The following is an 18102-nucleotide window of genomic DNA, read 5'->3' on the forward strand; positions in this document are numbered from 1 at the left end:
GCTGTGACAAGTTGCAAGTGCCAAGGTTTACAGGAACCATCCCTGTGGATCAGCTCTCAGTGAGGGTGGGGTGAAGGTCTGGGTATGAAAATGGGTTTCATTGCTCTTCACCCCTCATGCTCCTTCTCTACCTCTTTTTTAGCCCTAAACCAGCTTATTGCAGCATCAAGGGACAGGGAAAGAGAAGCATTCCCTGCTTTTTCTCCCTGAGAAGCAGCTTGATATCAAAACAGGCTCTGGAGAGGGAATTTCAGGATCAGGTGTTTATGGGCACATGCTGTAAATACCAAATAGATGCATTGCAGTAGGTCTTGAAAGATGATCACAATATTAACCACATCATCACAACATGATGCTTTTCCACCTGAATTTGGGATTGGATCTGTCTGGGTACATGAGAAGGTTTCTACTGGGGACTGGTTGCTTTCGTTTTGCATTATGTGGTCTATGTGGTTAAGTTTTAGAACATGTAGGGAGCATGTGTGGTCTTAGCATTTCTTGAACATCTATTATCTGTGCTTTCCTGAGGAGTAAACCATACCTGCTCCAGGGACTGCTTGTCCTGGAGGGTCCTACATGACTCAGTTATGCAGATATTGTCCCAATGAGTCAATAATCCTACAGCACTACTAAAGAAAATACAATTCCTCCTCTCATGAAAGCAAGGTAAAATAAGTATTTCCCTAAGCCTGTCTGTGTTCATTCTTGCTCATATCAGACTCCAACTTATTCTTAGTGCTTGGTACTTCTTGTTAATGTTTTTATTTCCTCTGTGAATTTATTCTGTTCTGTCTTTTTCCTCTCTGCTTCTATTATTTCCCCAAACCTCAGGCTTTTTTTTCTCAAAAGCAGTCTCTGAAGATAGCAGGCTGTGCCTCTGCTGCATCTGGCAGGATTAAGGTTTTTTTTTAAGGTCTTGGTCGCAGACACAGCAGCCTGTTAACCTCAGCTTGTCCTGTATCATCCCTCGTGTCAATCAGAAAGCTCTTATCTTTGCAAAAAATCCAGAGTCCCCTAAGTTTACTTTCCATGTGAGATTCTCATGTGATCTATGTGCAGCCCTTGGGGCTCTGCTGTCTTCTGGGTTCCAATGCCAGTAATCATTGGACTGACATTGAACTTGGTTCAGTCATGACACCATTCCCCTGGGGACATCCTGGATTTCAGTGTAAACTGGCAGCCTCCCCTGGTCCTGCAAGCTATCAGTCACTATGATAAGCCAGTATGGGTTTTTTCCATGTGTGCCATAGGACTGCTGTGGATATTCCAGGTTTGCTTTCTCCAGCAGGACCCTTCCCTTTGGTCCTGGAGTGTATATGTGGGGGGTGAGGGCTGTGAGATGCACCCCTACTCCTTTCCTCACCTCTGGTTTCTATCCAATGCTCTGGGGCTCATCTGGTCCCTCAGAAAACTTGTTTGGATGCTGAACAAGCAGAAGATTATTTTTTAAAATTTGTTTTAATTCTGCTGCTTCATCCTCACATATTTTTCCAAATGGCTATGACTGTAGTATGTGCCATCGGCAGCCTGAAAATACCAATTCCGGAAAAAATATCTTTCCTACTGTTGCAACCTTCCTGCCCATCATCTTGTTAGATGGTAAGTGCCAACCAGCTGTGTCTGATCAATATCTGCCTGGGAGAACTCCAAGAGACCCTCAGCTGCTTCAGAAGCTGTGGTTGTGTCATCAAGGGGGAGCTCAGCCTGGCTGAGCCTGAGTGATGCCTTGCACTGAGGTGGCCAGTGCTGTAGGGTTGCTGGAAAGCTTGTCCTTCAGACATAAGATAAAATCCTGAAGTCCTGATTGCTTTGGGCCATTGAAACCCCACAACAGTTCTGTTCTGGGAGAGAGAGAGAGTGATAGCATCAGGTTCTCCACTCATTTCCAGCTACAGTAGTTGGATTTGTTGGGTTGAATAGGGTCATAGAATCATAGAATGATTTGGGTTGGAAAGGACCTCTAAAAGTTATCATCTAGTCCAACCTGCCTACAGTAAGCATGGACACCCTCAATTAAATCAGGTTGCTCAGAGCCTCATCAAGCCTCACCTTGAATATCTCCAGGGATGAGGCCTCAACCACCTCCCTGGGCAACCTGTTCCATTTTCCAATACCCTCATGGTAAAGAACTTTATCCTAAAATCCAGTCTAAATCTACTCTTCTCTAATTTAAAGTATGTGGTGCTGTCATTTCTTGCAAAGCTCAGAGGACTATTTCAGGGTATTTAACCCCAGTATAAACCTCATCAGATGCAAATTACCTGTCAGGTGCCATGGGTCATGCCCAAGGTCTGGTTTAGAGAGGATCTGCAGCAGGGATGAGGCTTAAAAGCAGAGCACCCAGTCCTCCCCGTGGCATTGGCTGTGCCAGTGCAGGGCTCCATCCCAGCATCACACGTGTCCTGGTGCAATGTGACTCGGTTTCCCCAGGAGTGATGAGGGGTTACTCCTGTGGGACAGGCTGCTGTCTGCTCTCTTGACATGACACAATTATTTTGCCAGCTTTGCTGGTCATCCTGGGTTTGGGAGGCTTATTTATCTGAAATGGTTGAGAGCAATCTAGGATTTAAATTTCCTTTATTCCCTTAATCTTAAGGATTGAGAATGATAATTCCCCTAATGCTGGTTTTCATCAGACTGAGACTCATTCAGTTATCTTTCACATCTGTTCATCTGAAACTACAGGACTTGAGAAGTTACCCTTTCCTCTCAATCTGTGCCTTTAAATGACTGGAGATGTCCTGAGAGTCCTCCTCCTAATTTCTACCTTTCTGTAACTGTTACTGCTGACTTGTTGCATGTGAATTTCATAACTTTTTTTTCCTACTTTTCATTTGTCAGCTGTGAAACTGATCGAAAATTAAAATTTCACTTCAAATATTTTTTTAAAGCTGGATTTAAATTCCTGTTCCTTCTCATATTTTGTCACATGGTTCTGCTTTCCATAATTTCTGGCAAACAATGAAAATTCTCCTCAGAAGTGTGTGAGTCCTTCTGTTATCTTATAAACCAGTCTCTCATCTCTGGTAGCATGCACTCAGTCCCACCAGAGAAGCTGTACAGTCAGAAATTCCTGAGCACTGATGCTAATGCAAATCTGTGTTCCCTTAGCAGGATGTAATTCCTTCAGTTTCTTTGCAGGGCTGGCACTCCAGCTTCCTCCTACTAGAAGTAAAATTGTCCCAGACTTCCTTATCCCAGACTTCTGTTCCTTATCATGGCAAGTGATACCTCCACTCTTGCTCTCTTGATGGTGCCCAGTGCTCTGTTGGATGCTCAGGCTGCCTCTGCAGGGTGAGCTGGGATTTGGGATCCTTATATGATATCAGTGATGGGCTCAGGATCTTTCTCCTGAGTTTTAGCTCTCCGTTCCAGGCTCAGCATCACAGTAGCATCTGTTTCCAGACACCCTGTGCCTTCTTGGACTTGATGATCTCAAAAATCCCTTCCAAACCAGACAAGTCTATTTTTTTTTTCTATTTTTTTTTTTTCTCTGATGGAAAAACCTTGGGAAAGGTTGGCCAGGTATCATGTCTGAAAATGCAAACTGCATTGGGGCCTTAGCATGTAATTGTACTATTCTCTTAAATTCAGTCCCAGTGTTTTGGGGTTTTTTCACCCTAAACAAGAGTCCAGCAGGCAGAGCTGCCAGGCTAAGCAAACCCCTGTGTGGGCTGTTCCTAGTGAGAGGGCTCAGTGACTACAAGGGACGTGAGCTCCCTTGTCACTAGATCTGCTTTCTCTGAGTGCACATCTACTGATTGGATTGAAGAAAGATGTGTACAGAGAAGCCAGGAAGCTCTGACACAGTAAGTAGATCATTGGTCTTGGGTTTCCTGATTTCACCCATTCTGCTCATCAGATTTTTAAAAATTTCTGCCTAGTCTCCCCCATTTTTCTGCACTGACTACAAAGCACTAAGGCTGCTCTGTTATTTCTAGTAATCATTGTGTCTTGTCATCAGTCACTTTTGTACATGTGAGTAGATATCTGTGGCTACACTAAGAGAAACACGGTGTATTTTATCAACCAGACAATTTCTTGGAAGCTGAAAGAGAGGGAGGAGCTGGCAAAGTGAACTCTGCTGTTGAAGAAATCCATTACATAATGGGGTAAATAGCTTTATGCCCAAAAGTTACAATTTTCAGCATCATTTACACTGAGCACCAGCCCCAAAGAAAGGCAGATATAAAAAATGAGATATAGTGAGGACCTTTATCAGCTGTGGTGGCAGCTATAAATCAGGCTGCAAATTCTCATCAGCTCACTGGACAGAATTCATTACAGTCAGAGGTTGCTACATTGCTTTTTGTCTGTGATTGAGGTATGTCCTATTTAAATGAATGCTCTTGCACTGGAACAAATCACACATTTCAAAACTGAAGTCCAAGAATATTATTCCTTGATTCTCTTGTCTAAGCATATTATTCTTTGATTCTCTTCAGGACTAAGATGATATGACTTACAGAACAGCTAAAATTGAGTGTTTTGCTTGGAATATAGTGTAGATCAATTTGTTCTTCTCTTAAGTAGACCAATTTTCTGTTCATTAATTCCAATGCTGTGTTGATGGCTTGTATTGAATATAATAGCAAGATTTACAGCCCTAACAAATCAGCACTGCTTCATTTATTCATCCTTATTCATACCAAAAGAACATGCAGCAGATAAGTCCCTGATTTTAAACTTATTACACTTTACCAAATAATGGCAAAGTCTTTCATCTCCTACTTCCAGCTATAGAGCAACTTCTATGATCATCTCGAAGTTTCCCAGTTTATTAAAGCATTATGGGGTTTTTGTGCACCTGGGGAGTAATAAGAACTTAGTAGCAATGTCATTATGGGCAGTTATGTTACTTCTATCAGTTTGTGCATTGCTCAAGAAACAGCTACCAAGTATTAACAGCCTTAAAGACTCATTAGATTAATGAACTACTTTACCTGGGTACTGAACTTTGAGCTGAATTTCATCACTTGTTTTTTTCCTGTGGTTAGGAAATATCCTGAGTGGCTTACTATTATCCAAATGCTTTGCTGGCACATTTAAAATGTGATTTTTCTGTCTCGTACTCAGTATGTAACTGGAAAACTTTCTATATTGTTGACATAGGGTGATTATTAAAGCAGTAATCTCTTTCAAAATGTTTGATAATTAGGTAATATTCTGCCTGACAGCTTGGTTATTCTTTTTATTTCTGGAATACCTGAAAATACAAATTTGAACTGTGCACTTGAGTCACATAAAAATGGTTCTTCAGCCTCAACAGCCTAAGGGTATAAATGTGCAAGGCACGTGGAGAACATCAACATCGTTCATTTTATCACTTTCTGAGTTGTTCACATAAAGGCTTTTTCTTCAGTATCTGGACACAGAACCTGAGAGTTGAAGTTGTAAATCAGTCAGTGCTGGGTCAGAGCCCAGAGATCAACTCTTCTGTGTCTGGCCTGGGAAAAGAGCAAATGCTTAGTGATGATGTTAAAAAGAAGGTGAATTTCTCAAGTGATAATTCAGGATATCCTTCTAGTCCTTCACAATCACAGGTCCATAATCTGCTATGGATTTTTCTTCTATTTTTCCAGTTCTTGGTTGGATCCAAATGCAATCCTGGCTCCTACTCTGCTCTGGGACTGTGACTTCACAGCTTGCTTACTCTTGACATGAAGAAAAAATGCCTTTATTTGTGTTGAACCTGTTACTGGATGGTGTCATTTAGTGCCTCCTAATACTGATTTTGGAAAAGACAGGGAGCAGGAATTCATTATTTCTCTTTTCCATGCTGCTCATGACTTTTTTTTTACTTCAGTCCTAGTTCCTTTTAAACAGTTCTTTCCAAGCTGAAGAATCATTGCTCAGTCATAAATTGTATGAAGTAATATATTGTGGTTCTGAATATAACCAGACGTGCTTATGATGGCCCTTGGACAGAACTCCAGAACTAATGACAAAATTTTAATACTGTCAAATCTAACCAGGAGCTCTCTCCTTATTCTGGTCTCAAAATGCAAATCTTAATCAAATTCAGGTCCTGTTTTTTGGGGGGGGGTTTTTTGGTTTCTTGGTTTTTTTTGTTTGTTTGTTTGTTTGTTTGTTTTTTGTTTTTTTTTTTGTACAGGACTGAAAGTGTTGTTTAATATATTAAAGGAAAGAGATGTTTTGAGAACTTTGCCTATGAGTCTGAAGGGGTGCTTCTGTGATTTGGGCACTGAGAATCATCAGTCTCTAAAATCTTGTTTGGAGAGGATTATCTGTACTGCAGCAACAGTTTGGTCTCACATAATCTGATTCATCCCCATCTCAGAAAAGGTTGTGGGTTTTTTTTTCCTCTGTGCTTACATTTAAAACTGTGATATGTAGAAGAGGAATGTTTTATTGATGATAAATGGATATGAAAGTTTTTTGCCTGCACTCCCAGAGCATTGTACAAAGATGGCTAATGACTGAGATTAGGCTTATCATCACCAGTTTAGATATTTAAAAAGACATGGTTAAGGAGGGAGTATGCTAGATCTGCACACCAAAATTTTGGAAGAACTGGGTCTCTGGATGTAGTTTTGTCTTCAGCAGATTGCCCTGATCAGGGCAGAGTGAATCTGTTTGTGGATACAACGAGTTGGGTCCATGCTTTTATGAATCCACTAGAATCCAAACTTACCTTTGACTCACCCTAGGACAACCCATGGGTAATGTTTAACCATTCACATGTCCCTCAGACTTGTGGGGTCCCCCATGGGGTAGCTACAGTGAGGGTAAGCAATGAGGAGTTGCTTCTCTGAATAAAACTGGAGGCAAATGTTTGGTAGGACCCATCAGATCTCAATTTTAGCCAGGTGGCAAAAAAAAATGTAACCTTCTCCTGTGCCAAGAAGAGCTCCTGAAGCTTTTAACAGCAATATGCTTGGCATTCATGCCTTATGTTTTATGCTTTGTCTGTAGGACAGGGCATAAAAGCACTGATTAGACTGGAACTTCAGTTTATGACATCTGACAAGATCACAACCTTTCACTGTTGTAATGTTTTTTTCATCCTGAACCCTGAACCTGCCACCCAACCCTCATGTGAAGTCTTTTTCATACATCTACCCCAGCCCTTGTGTCAAGTAGTCCTAAGCTTTGAAAACTATCTTGCACTTGTGTGGCCTGTGGGGAATTCTTGTCCTTGTCCAGATGTCCTGAATGATGGGGTAATCCCAAAGTGCAATGGGAACAAACTGACTTATCTTGCTGCATGTGAAGGTGGCAATTTCTTTGCATGCATCTCCTTTTGGTGTTAATTTCCAGGACAAATGGCAGAGCTGGAAGATCTGCACAGCATTATGTTTAAGAATCTGCTTTGTGATTTACCTTTAGCTTTCAGAGCTTATCAAATTCCTACAGAGACTGAGGCTCTTGGAACTCTTTAAACTTAAGGGGTGCTTTTCAACCTTATTCTTTTCTACATTATCTATATAACAAGCTGTGTATGTGCATCCAAAACAGGTCACCCATCCTCTGCAGTCAGTTCTGGGAAAGTGTGGCAAAAAAACTCCAAGCACTATTCATGTTTAATGACTACCCTGGAAGCCACTTTAGCATCACAGCAATGGCTACATTAAAAGAAAAAATTATATATATGTGTGTGTGTGTGTGTGTGTTTTCTTTACAGAGAAGTTTCCAACAGTACTTCTGGTTCAAGCCCCTAATTAGGTTCTCCACAAAGAGACAATTTCAGAGCCCCTTAATGTTCTTTTCTTTTTCTCCTTGCAGATAATGAATTCATTTATAGAAACCAGAATGGCACAGTGATTCTGAGGAATGTTGAAACTAACAGTTCAACAATATTAATAGAAAACAAAAAAATCGTAAGTATTTTTTATAATAAGTAGCAGAATTTCACAGTTCTCTTGCAGTTGGATCAGCAAAGCAGAAAATGACTTGGGTTTCAACTTCCATGTATTGTCAAGAAGCAATAAACCAGTAATACTATGGGCTGTGCAGTGGCTGATAATGTGAAATTGAGCTCCAGCTTTTGTTATTATTCTGCAAGCTCAGTTTCTTTCATACTACAGGGAGGTATCATATAGATGTTTGAAGCTAGTCTTGCATATAATATATAATTGAAAGATGCATAATCTTCATTTTTGCAGGCTTAACAGAAAAGATAATTGATACACTTTCTGTCGGTTGGTAGTATTACTTTTTTTTTTTTTTTTTTTTTTTTTTTAAGTTGTGGATTTGCTGATTTTTCTTGTCAGATGGTTAAAATGTCATTTCAGTGGTGTTAATGAATATTGTTGATGAATATTGTGGATGGAGTTGCATATGAAAGAAACCCTACAAAATTATCAGGAAAAGAAGTTAGCAGGTGAATGAGAATGAATGAGAAGAAAATAAATTGCAGGTGATATGCAGAGTATGATGAAAATGTATTCTAGCATTGTTTTTTATATAAGATGAAGTCATCATTGTGGCAGAAGGTAGAACATAAAATGTCAGGGTGTTTTCAGTATGTCCTGTAAGAAGTTAATTTCCAAAGTAACATATACTTATCTTTGCTCCAACAATGAGATGTGAATCCCTCCATCCTGTTAAAATACTTACTTATGCAGTACTAAAGATTTTGGTTAACTTGAGGTGTTCTTGTTGTGCTGTATCATTGCAAAACTAGAAAAGCAGGGGATGGCTCATGTAGACTTATCTTAATGACCCAACACCTACAGAAAACAGCATTAGAAACTCAAAAACTAAAATCTACAAGAAAACTGTAAACCCACATTCTATGTTAATTTTATTTTGCAGTATGTGCTTATGACCTATAAAAAGCTCAAGTACAGTATTAATTCTTTTTTAATGAGACAAGGAATTTATCACTGAATTATTATTGCAGGCCCCAACCTTAAACTTCACGTGCTGCCATCTGACCTTCAGTCTTTGCTGCATCACATCAGCAATCCTCTTTACCTAAGTATAACCCTTTCTTTACAGTTCTCCTAAAGATAGAGGATTGAGTTGGGTTCTTTTCATGTCAAGGTCTGCTGAAGTCAAACTGCTTCCATTTGGCCTCTGTTTATTACCCTGGTTTTTAATTTTTGACATTTGTAAGAAGACTACAGTGTCACAAGATAGTCCCACTGTTTCAGCAATGACCTGTTCTGCCTGTTCTGCCTTTGCTCCTCTTCCCTCTTGGCAAATAAATCTGCAGAAAGTCACTTCCACATTAATGCAGAAAGTCCTGACACAAGAGCCACTGTTACACCTCACCCAGGCACATTGCCTTGTCAGAAAAACCTGGACTAGGTGGTCCCTTCCAACCCAAACCATTTTGTGATCAGTCCCTTCCAACCCAAACCATTTTGTGATCAGTTCCTTCTGCCTTTCTCCATCCCCTGAGCTCCCCACTTACCACCTCCAGCCTTGCTAATCTCCTGGAGGGATGCTCTGCATTTCCCTGAAGCCCAAATTCCACCCTTCCAGTTTGCTGCTGGGGAAGCTCTCAAGGACTTGCAGCTAATTTTTTGGGTGGGAGGATGAGATGTAAATGGCAATGGATGAGCAGCCTGTTAGTGGCACCTCTCTTTGACCAGCAATGTACTGTATCCATACACATGGAAGGGAGAGGGGATGTCTGCACTATACAAATCATAAATGGATCAGGGAAAAGGTAATTTTGACAAGTTGGAGATATTTTAACATCTCTTCTTGCTAGTAAGATTTTCGGTTCTGCTTTTTTGCAGAACCTGGAAAGGTTCGGGGTGTATCTGGAAAGCTGTGTTACCACAGCATCCCAGTGAGGTTTTTTTTTTAACTGGGGAAAATGGGATAGCTTTCCTCAGTATTGTCTTTTTCGAGGCAGATAGTGTTGTCTCCTTATAATAGTTTGTTCCAGTATTTACAGATTGCTATCCCCAGCACTTTGGCCAGTGGTTGGAGGGAATGAGAGGGAATTGATAAATTAACATTTATCAGGGGTGTCTACTGTCTGCTGCCCACAGCTGCTCCACTACCCATTGTACAGTAGGTATGTAAGGAAAATTCTGTGTTTTTTGAGGTAGCTGCCTGATCTGAGTCCCAGTGCAGTTATCCTTTCTCTTGTGGGAGCACGTATGTGCATATATAACATTTCTGCCTTTTTTAAAAAAGATGCAGTGTATTCTTCTCAAGATACTGTCAGTAATCTTCATTGGTAGAAAGATGATCATGACAATTAGTTAAAGATATTATTGTAATGAAAACTGAAATACATTTATTTCCATGTCTGATTTGTTTTCCAGGTCTCCCTAAAGGCCATTCGCTATGAAGTGTCCCCTGACCGGGAATATGCACTTTTTGCTTATAATGTTGAACCAGTAAGTAAAGAGATTCAATTTCAAACAATACAGCCAGTGATGGTTTTTTGTTTCTGGTTTTTTTTTGGTTTTGGTTTGTTTTCCTGTTCTGTGCCAGTAAGAATCTATTCCTAATTAATTGCATCCTATGGAACAAAGAAAGAAAAACCCCTCACTTGGATGTTCTGAGTATGTCATGCTGCCATCTAGTAGAGGAGAAAGGTATAAATTAGACTGTAGAGGAAACACTGTCATTGCCAGGATTTTATAGTCTTTGGACGGGGGACTGTAAGGACATGTCTTTGCTACAAGGATTTCTATTCCTCTTCTGTCTTTTTTTTTCCATCACGCCTTCTTCAGTCACACCATAAATTTCTTTGCAAGAACAAAGAGCAACTGTCAGTGTCTCCCACAACTGAAATAATACATTAATTATGGTGTCACCATTCCCAGTGCTGCAGTTAGGGTTGAGCTATCACTTTCATTAGAAATCCTTTTCTTCTGAGGGTTAGGTATAAATCATTCATAAGAATTCACCATTGGGTTACAACTGGGTTTTAGATTGGGGTGAATTTTCAACCAAACTTCAAAAGAAAAAGGCGTATTGAGTCATTTTAAAATTATTACTAATGAATCAGACACATAAGAAGAGGTTTTGAGGCATGAATAATATTGATTTTCTGTTGAAATTCTTCTATAAGACCTGAAATGTTTGAATGGTAGCTATGCTGTAGTACTTGAATAAACTGTAAGCCCCATACATTCTGTTTCCATAATCTAGAACTGCATCTTCTTAAAATGAAAATAATTCATTCACCAGCACCAGTAATTCTTTTTCCAAAAAATAAATCAAGTTTCAGCTGCTAACCAAGGAAGTTTGGTCCTTTAGATAGTAGAGGTTGTGGCTTTGTTGCTCATCTGATTTCTGTGCTGTTGTCTTTGCAATTATTCCTGACTCACAGTGGTATATGTGTCAGGAGAACCATGTCTAGTGTTAGAATAAGTTCAAATAAAACTGTATCAGAAACTCTGGGGGTAAATCATGCAGACTTGTTGCTGGGAAATTGTTGTTGGTACAACTTCACCTACCCAAAGCTTAGCAGAGCTCTGGGCAGAGATGGATGTGCAAGTGTAAAGTTAAATCAAACCATAGGAAAGGCAGCCTTATGGCTGCTAGGCAAGTAAAGCCTTTCCCTGAAAGCCCCCCTGCCTTGTCTGCCTGAAGTGTTTTGGGAAATTCAGTTCTTTTAGTGGAACTTGGCCTTTGGCTGTGGCAGCCCTGTGCTGACACTGCTCAGATGCATCCTGCCAGTGAGGAGAGCCCTGAGCATCAAGGGCTTCCTCAGTTCCTCTGAGAATAAAAGAAAAAATTCCTATAACAAGAAAAATTATAATGAGAGAAGAAATTCCATTCCTAAAAAGCAGTGAGAAATTCCTTTTTCTGTTCTCAACCTTTACCCACCAAAAGGGCCTGTACATTGAGAAGATCTGCAAGAGGCAAAGTCACAGAAGCTTTTGCAGCCCAGACTTTGTGTTCTGCCTGCAGAGAAATGCTTGATGCAGGCAATGGAGGAAAGGAAGGATGACAATGGACCCCCCCATAATTTCCTGCTGCGTTTCAGTGCATGCAGATCTGTGGGGTTGGGGTGCAGGCAAAACACAGGGGTTTTGTGCTGTAGATGCCTGGCTGGAGAAGGGAGTTGGGCACAGCCAGGTTGCTCCACTCCTGACACCATATCTTCTTCCAGAAAGGAAAACTTGAGGTGACAAGCTGGAAACATGAGCTTTGGGAAGATTTTGGGGATGTGATTAGACATACATTCTGTGTGACACTGCAAATTGTTCAAGTGTTCATACAGGAGAGTATGAAAGCAAGAGTTCCTGAAATAGTCTTATGAAAAAAACTAACTTAAACTAAACTAAACACCAATCCCCCTCCTTTACCTTTAAGATCCATGGTTATAAAGGGTACAAAGTTTTTTTTGAAGAATCATACTCATAGAGGTGTAGTAAAATTCATTCTTGAGTATTGCAGCTTTTAGCCATGATGGGTGGCTCTTTATTAAAGTTGTAATAGCTGTTAAATTTCTTAATCAGCTTTCTTCTCACTTAGTATGCAGACTGTAACTACAAATAATTGCATGTTAGTTAGATTTCCACATTTTCTACATTTCAAACTGTATTCTTGGACAAAATTCAATTTTTTTTCTGCAACACGAGAAACGGAATTAGCAAAGCCTTGGGCAGTTGTCCTTGTTGCAAAGTCAGAAGAAAATTTTTTGGCAAAGGAGATTTAAAAAAAAATTCTTCAAGCATTTAGAAAAAATTCTTTAAATTATTGTGTACTTAACACAAAGTATTACTTTTTTCCTTTTTTTTTCCTCACAACAAGTGAGTTGTGCTGTCTTTGGCCATTTTTGGGTATAGATGTTTTCATTTTTTTATACAATACAGATGTGCTGCATATACATATGTGTATAATATAATATACATTGTATGAATTAATTATTTATCTGAATTTTAATATGCATGGCTTCAGTCTTTGGGAAGAAACATCAGAATAGAAAAGCACAGTGTGTCACTACAATTGAGTGAAATATTTTTAAGAAAAAATGCTACAAAAACAAATGCTACATTTCCTGACAACTAAAACTTCCTTCTAAGGGTTTTGTATTTATTTGCATGGAATTGTTTGTGCTCAGTGTTTGGTCTGGGTAGCAGTGGTGACACCCACATCAGATTAGCATGGCCCTGAACTGACAGATGCCTGTTTTGCAAAGATACTGAAGCAACTAATGTGTGTTTTCCTGTTGTATCACTTCATCATCTTAGAGGAGGATGAGGTAAAGCCTGTTCCTTAAAATATATTTCTCCCAGGAAGCTTGGCAGGTGGTTGTGAGACTGGTGTGGGTACCTTGTGGCTATCTGGGCTGTCAGGTTTAATTCTAAATGGTTTTTCTTGAAGTGGTTATATTTACAGAAATTTAATCTTTCAGGCAGCAATATTCTGGGTAAGCCTTCTGCTAATAGGGAGCTTTTCTAACCTTGAAGACAGAAGATTTGATCTTCTGGAAAGGTCACAGGGAAGGTGCCAGGCTTCTGTGTCTGAAGCACTCCTGCAATTGTTCTGTTGTTTGGTTTATTTGGTTTTACAGTGCAGCAAGGTCCAACCTGAGACCGAAACCACCAGATGAAGTTTTGGGAAAGGTCTGGGAAATAAACACACCCATAGAGAAATTTGATTTTAAAGTATCCTTCCACAAAGCAGTGTGTGGGACTCTGGCTCTAGGGCTCAGTAAACCTGAAACACAGAAGCTAATTGGGGTTTAGCCACAGTTTCTCAGCAGAAAGGGTGTAGAGGGTCAAGGCTGTCTCTGGGGGTGTCAGGTCAAAGCCAACCTTGCCCTGGGCATGGCTTCACCAGTATTGCTGGATGAGCTCCCTGCTCCCTGCCCCACATCCCAGAGGAGCACAGAAGTCTCTGGTGATGGGGATGGAATCATGTTTGTGGCTCTCCATGGTCTCAAAAAGGGATTTCCTTAATAGCCAAGTCCCACACTGCCTCTTCAGCTCAGAAGTTTTTCTGTGACTGGGGTAATGATAATGGTGAGCAACCAAACCCCATGGGCTTGTGGAGCTTTCTGTGGTCATAGGAGTTAGCCAGTGGGATTTGTGTAATGGTGATAAAAGAAATAAAGGAAAGTCAATGAGAAAGAAAAAGTTATTTTCTTGTGTGACACGGTGAGACATTAAATAGGTAATATGTATTTGCCCTTATTATGGATAGCTGTTATTATAATGCAAGAGGGGAAATACAAAGTGTTTGAGGTTCTTCCTAAAGCTGTTTGTTTCTCACTTCCAATTTGCCAGTCCATTATTGTGTTTAAGCTGGTTAAGAGCAATTACACAGAGGAAATTCTGGCTGATTAATACCAAGCAAGCTGCTAAGTCTTCTGAACAACAATTAGGGCTCAGAGACTGCTATGGCCGATGCTATTACCTGTTTTGAGGTTAAAGGAATGCATTTTTATAAGGCTGAAAACTGCAAAGAATTAATCATTGTCATAATTAGAGCAGGCCAAACTAATTTGGTTTAGTTTCTGTGGTGAGATGAGGATTGGTTTTTCATCCTGCCTCTTGCCATAGATGTCATGGGCATGGTGGGACCAAAGGGACATTAGAAGGACTCAGTCCCAATCCTGGACATAGTGTTTAGATCATGCATGGAGCAAAAAAGCATTACATATGGAAAGCAGCATATTGTTATTTTTGTTGTTGCTATTTTTTACTTCTTGTCCAAGTCTCATTGTTATGTGGAATGAACAGGTTTTGTGGTTGTTGTTTCATTTACAGCCTCCAACTGCTCTAATTAGTCATGTAAAAATTAAAATAATTTAACTCATTTCAAAACCACTAATGAGGATAAATATTTATGAATCCTCACAATGTCCTTTTCAGTTAGGTGAACTATTATTATGATAAATTTGCCTCTGAAAATTCGACACTGTCATAATTATCATCAGTAATGCTGCTAATATTGTAGCCAGGATATTTATTATTTAATTGAAATGGATATACTGGTGCTAGAAATAAGTTCCCATAAACCTGTTTTCTTTCTGTGACAATAAATATATTTCAAATTTACTTCTTTTCATTCCCACCCAATGTTGTTTCCAGGGACTATGAAAATGTATATTGACTATAATACATAACATAAGCACAGTTAGAATATTTGTACATAAAATACTACTACCTGGTTTCGTGTTTTGTTTAGTTTTTCATGTTTTTTGTAAACCAGCAGAATATTTGAGTGGAGCATTTGGAGAAAAAAAAGCTTTTGTTTCTAGTTTTCATATAATTTTTTTCACATGAATGAGATGTTTAATATTTGTTGCTCATAAATCAGAACTCCTTCTCTATTGTAAAGCTGCACAAAATAAGGGCAGGGTTGTCTATAGTTAAAGGCTATTGACTAAAGCATTTTCTAACATTATCAAGCCTAAAGCACTGAAACTTTGTTTATTTATGAGAATTAGTTACCTGCTATTAGGATAAATAACTGCAGCTTCACTTCCTACATAAAAAGGAAAAAAGCATGCCAGATAATCTAAAGTTTCTATTACTTAAACTGTTTTTCTGTTACTAAATCTCTGCATATGTGTACTTTTGAGTAAAAATCTCCTCTTGCCTCCAGGCACTGGAGCACTGGAGTCTTTCAATTCTTCTGCAATGAGCAGAAGTCAAACTATTAATGAATCAGTGGAACCATGTAGACCAGCTACTTATTAAATCTGATTATAAGCTAAATCTCGGGTATTTATCATTAAAATAACATTGCCAGTTGCTTCCCACTGGAATGTATATTATTAATACAATACAGCTAATAATTCAGTGAAAAGCTCACAATTTCTGAAGATTGCACTATTTTTATGTGTGCCTATATGGGGTTTTAGTGGGGTGAATCTGGAACTCCAGGGTTGAAAGGGTCAGGGGTGGTGCTCCTTTTTTTTCCTTCTTCTCACTTCTTACTCTGTTTTGAGTCATATCATTTCAACAGCCAATATCTGTAAATATCCTTGTTTATTAATGTACTTTTTATCCTACTTGTAGTGGTAAGAACAGCAATGCTCCAGCTACATTTACATAACAAAAGCTGGGGCTTGTGTGTCCAGGAGTATTGTATTAACAAGAAGGTAATGAGAACATAGGAGAGGTTAATTTTCTGGGTGATTATTTACTTTGGATTTGAAACTGAAGCTGCAGCTATTATTTAAAGGCAGTAATTCATTTTAAAAGGAGAGTGGTTTGGGTTTTTTTTTAAATGAATCTGGACTATTTAAATACCCTTCATGTGAGACTGACTATCTTTTCTAATCTCAAAACCACCATGAATAAATTCCCTGGTCTGCTGGCAACAAGATAGACAAAAGAGGATTTTCTAAAGCATCAAAGGAGACTGATGCAAAAACACTTCCACACATCCCTCTGGTTTTGTGGCAGAGCTGGAGGTGTGCAGCTCACCCAGGACACCAGCACTTTGCAGTCACCTTGCATTAAATAAACCAAGGCTGCTAATAAGGAGAGGCTGAGCAACTGGAGATTTTTCTACCAATGAATCTCAGTTCAGGCAGAAGTAGGAGTATGTCCATCAGACATCCCCATGCACTGAATTGCTCTGTCAGGTGTTGATGTCAGTAATTGGTTCAGCCTAATTAATATTTGATATCTGCAGTGGCACAGGCTGAGAGGGAAGTTTGCCACACAACTCTAGAGGGATTTATAGGTTTTCAGAACTATTACAGCGTTGTGCAAACATTGTCTTCTCAGGTGGCCTGGGCTCTGCGTTTGACATAAGAGCCCTTTCAATCACGATTTTTTTTCTGCTGTGCATGCTTACAGAATTAAAAATTCTGCTATGGGAGGGTGGATGCCCAGTTTAATTGAGCAAACGTGTTACCAGGTGGTGGAAATATTTATTCTTACTGCTCAGCAGTCATCACTCTCTCCAGTTTCTGTCACATTGGGTGTTTAGAATAGAAATTTTGGGATGAAGGGACAGGACTGTGGAGCAGTAATTGTTGACAAGCTTAATCCTACACTTCACTTTTGAATGAGAAGCTACAGAAACTAATTTCATGTTTGTAACTTTCAGGAGCAATTTTGGACTAACATGGGAAGAAGAGAAGTCAAACTTTTTCTTTATTTTATTTGTTCTATAGGAGCCTTGTGGTTAATTTCAAACACCTACTAAGGTCCAGCAGAAAATTTATTCCTTCATGCAGCCTTATTATTTGCTCTTAGCAGCAATCCTTTTACTTTGACACAGCCTAGATTAGTTACAGAAAAAAAATCCAGCTTAAGGAAGGTAGAGTGGGGCTGGGCACTCAGATACATGAACTGTAGGAACATTTTGGTAGTTGAGATCCTTGTACCATGGGGTAAGGTTTAAAATTAAGGGTCTGCCACTGTAACTGTGGGTAGAAGCATAAAAAAAACCCAAAAAAAACCCACAAAAAACCCCAAAACAAAAACAAAAACAAAAAAACCCAGAATGAAGCTACATATCCCAAATCTGCAGATTTTGTCTTTATTTTCCATTCTTAATAGAAGGGAAGTGATAAACACTGAATCTCAGCAAAGAGGAAGAGGGAGTGGAGCCTTCCTGTGCTTATTTTCCATAGAGAAAGGTGTTTACACCCCCTAAATGCAAGGAATGGGTGCTCACCCCAGCATCATGTGCTCAGCAGGTACTGTAAGTGTGGGGTCACTTCAATGTTTAAGGAACAGGTGGGGACCCTGGATTTATTGTAGGGAATCACCATGGTCAGTTGTGACCTGCAGCTCTTTCCTGGAACAACCAATAAATCCACATTGGGACTCCAGTTTTTAAGGTCTGTTGCTCTGCATTAGAGGGGGAGATGTTTTCAGTAGGAAGTTGGTGGTTAGAAAATCATCCTCTAGACACCTTCTTAAAACGTGATGTGTTGTTTGCCTGAGCTGAGAGGCAAAGCTCTGCCCAGCAGGTCTTCTGCAGTCCTCAGTCCCCACATTCCAGTCCTGTTCCCTCTAAAGCAATGGGCTCAGTAAAATTGCACCCAGCGTTTTCTCTGTTCCAGGGAGAGGTGTTTAGTGTGATTATTTCTGCAAAATAGTAACTACCTGAAGTAGAGCACGTAAAAAACTGGAGTATGCTGACTTCAGCTGCTGTGCCACCTCTGAGCTTTAACTATTTTGTATTAAAAACAAAGGATGAAACTCTTGCTCTTCTTCTAATAATGTAGATAAATTGAGCTAGGAC

General features: G+C 39.6%; 1 protein-coding gene across 1 annotated transcript in view; it reads left to right on the forward strand.

The window, feature by feature from the left end:
• Positions 1-18102, forward strand: part of DPP6 (dipeptidyl peptidase like 6) — a 393798-nt gene that overhangs the window by 251230 nt on the left and 124466 nt on the right. Inside the window, 2 exon segments of the mRNA XM_071734726.1 lie at positions 7747-7841; positions 10251-10325. Of these exon segments, the coding sequence (XP_071590827.1) occupies positions 7747-7841; positions 10251-10325 (170 nt within the window).

Source organism: Heliangelus exortis, chromosome 2, assembly GCF_036169615.1.
Source record: "Heliangelus exortis chromosome 2, bHelExo1.hap1, whole genome shotgun sequence".
In the NCBI taxonomy this organism is placed as follows: Eukaryota; Metazoa; Chordata; class Aves; order Apodiformes; family Trochilidae; genus Heliangelus; species Heliangelus exortis.